The 2,109-nt window shown below is 39.8% G+C and overlaps 1 protein-coding gene across 1 annotated transcript; it reads left to right on the forward strand.

Annotated features, from left to right (window-relative positions):
* Nucleotides 1-1,190: 1,190 nt before the first annotated feature.
* Nucleotides 1,191-1,895, forward strand: LOC127131723 (uncharacterized). The gene has a single exon (XM_051060644.1). The coding sequence runs from the start codon at nucleotides 1,191-1,193 to the stop codon at nucleotides 1,893-1,895; it is 705 nt and encodes a 234-aa protein (XP_050916601.1).
* Nucleotides 1,896-2,109: the final 214 nt, after the last annotated feature.

The raw sequence follows: 2,109 nt of genomic DNA on the forward strand, positions 1-2,109 counted from the left end.
AAAAATTCTGCATTTACTTTTAAGCTTTAAACAACATTCTCAAATCATGGGCATTGTCGAAGTTTTCATAGACTTTCAAATATAGTTTAACAAGAGCACATGTCCTAGGATTCATTGGTTGATCCTGTAAAGTAAACCATTTTTGGAGACCATAGTTTGTTTACCAATTTTCACGGTAAACAAATTGGCACGCCGAGTGGGACGATGCTATTGTTCAAACATTTTTCTTTTTGAATTTTTTTGTATAAGTTCTTCTTTTTACTATCTCTCTAACTTTGTTGCATGAGACTAAGAAGTGGTAAAATAGCCACAAACAACGGGGAAAGACTAAGGAGAGGATACGTAAGGAGGATGGTGAATCAAAATCCACCAAATACTCAAAATCCACCCAATAATAATGGAGAACCACCCCTTTCATCTTCGATAGGGGGAACTACGGTTGCAACATCTGTATCTAAACTTGTACCATCCACGACAAGTATGATGCCTGTGCAGTCGATTGCCCAAAGTGGACCCATTTTGTCTTATGTAGGGACGCATGGTCCACCAGTGACCCCCCTCCGATGGGGAATAACTTATCCAAGCCTTATATGCCTGGATTCTCGATGCCTTTAAATGGTCATGAACAGCCTTATGGCATGCCAACTTCGACGATGGCAAGTTTTCACAATACAACATCAACGTTTACAGAACCAATTGTAAACAGGATTTCGCCACTACAAGGATTTGGTTCAGGCATTAATAACATGGTTAGAATGAGTCAACCCTTAGGGATGGGATTTCCTATCCAAACGTCCAATCTTACCAATAGTTTTGCAGAAGTAATAAGGCAGCAGATGGACGAAAGCAACCATGAAATGGTCCAAATGTTGGCTAATCAAATGGGTATAATATTTAGCCCTTTGATCCAAAACACTATCCAAATGAACCAACAAATAGCAATTCCGATAAGGCGCATTGCTGATTTCTTTGGTGCCCCACAACCTCCTCGACATCCCTAGAGGGAGTGGATGATAGAAAATCAAGGGATAGCCCTTGAAGAAGATCCCACCATTAACCAAGTCCAACAAAACCAAAGAAACATACCCCATGCGAACGTGGTAAATCAGGGAGTAGGAGTCAAACCCCCTAGAATATAACCCCCAGGTCCTGAGCCATAAATCCCACAGGAGAGACGACCAAGGATAGTAATGGTGAATAAGAACCAAGATGCTGACAAAGTCATACATCAGATTCAATGTAATGATATGGCGGAAGATAATAACCTGGCAGCCATGGTCGAAAGAATCATGATGCGAAATGGGGTGAATGTTGGCCTTCATAGGCCAAATTACACATCACCATTGTTTGAATATATTCTGCAATCAGAATTACCCCGTAGGTGGAAAGTCCCCAAGTTTACTAAGTTTTTTGGAGACACTAATGAGTCCAATGTCAAACATGTGGCAAGGTACCTAATTGAAGCAGGGGAAATTGCTAATAACGAGAACCTAAGGATAAGATACTTCCTAAGTTCCCTTACGAAGAATGCCTTTACGTGGTTCACCATGTTTCCATTGAATTTAATCCATGATTGGTATCGACTGGAAAGATTGTTCCATGAACAATTCTACATGGGACAGTCGAAGAACAGTTTGAAGGAATTGGTCAATGTTAAACGAAAATCCTCTGAGCCAATAGATGATTATTTGAATAGATTCTGTTTGCTTAAGGCCATCTGTTTTACACAAGTGTCTGAGCATGAATTGGTCGAAATGGCTGTTGGTTGCCTTGATTATTCCATTATGAAGAAACTGGATACCCAATATCTAAGGGACATGGCCCAATTGGCTGACAGAGTTCGACAGGGAGAACGCCTGAAGGCTGAAAAAGATATGGCAAATAAGAATAACTGATCGCTCTATTCGCAAGTGCACGAGTCGCGTCAGAGTAATATAAAAGAATATCGATCCCACAGAGACCAAATCGTTAATCTATCGATTACTATTGTTACGATGTTTATCTAAGGCGGTACAAAAGAGATATTGATGTTACAAAATAACAGTAAATAAAGGAAATAATAAATACAGTGCAGATAAAGACATGTTTGAATGTATTTCACGTCAGTTA

Source organism: Lathyrus oleraceus, chromosome 3 (assembly GCF_024323335.1).
Source record: "Lathyrus oleraceus cultivar Zhongwan6 chromosome 3, CAAS_Psat_ZW6_1.0, whole genome shotgun sequence".
Taxonomy (NCBI): Eukaryota; Viridiplantae; Streptophyta; class Magnoliopsida; order Fabales; family Fabaceae; genus Lathyrus; species Lathyrus oleraceus.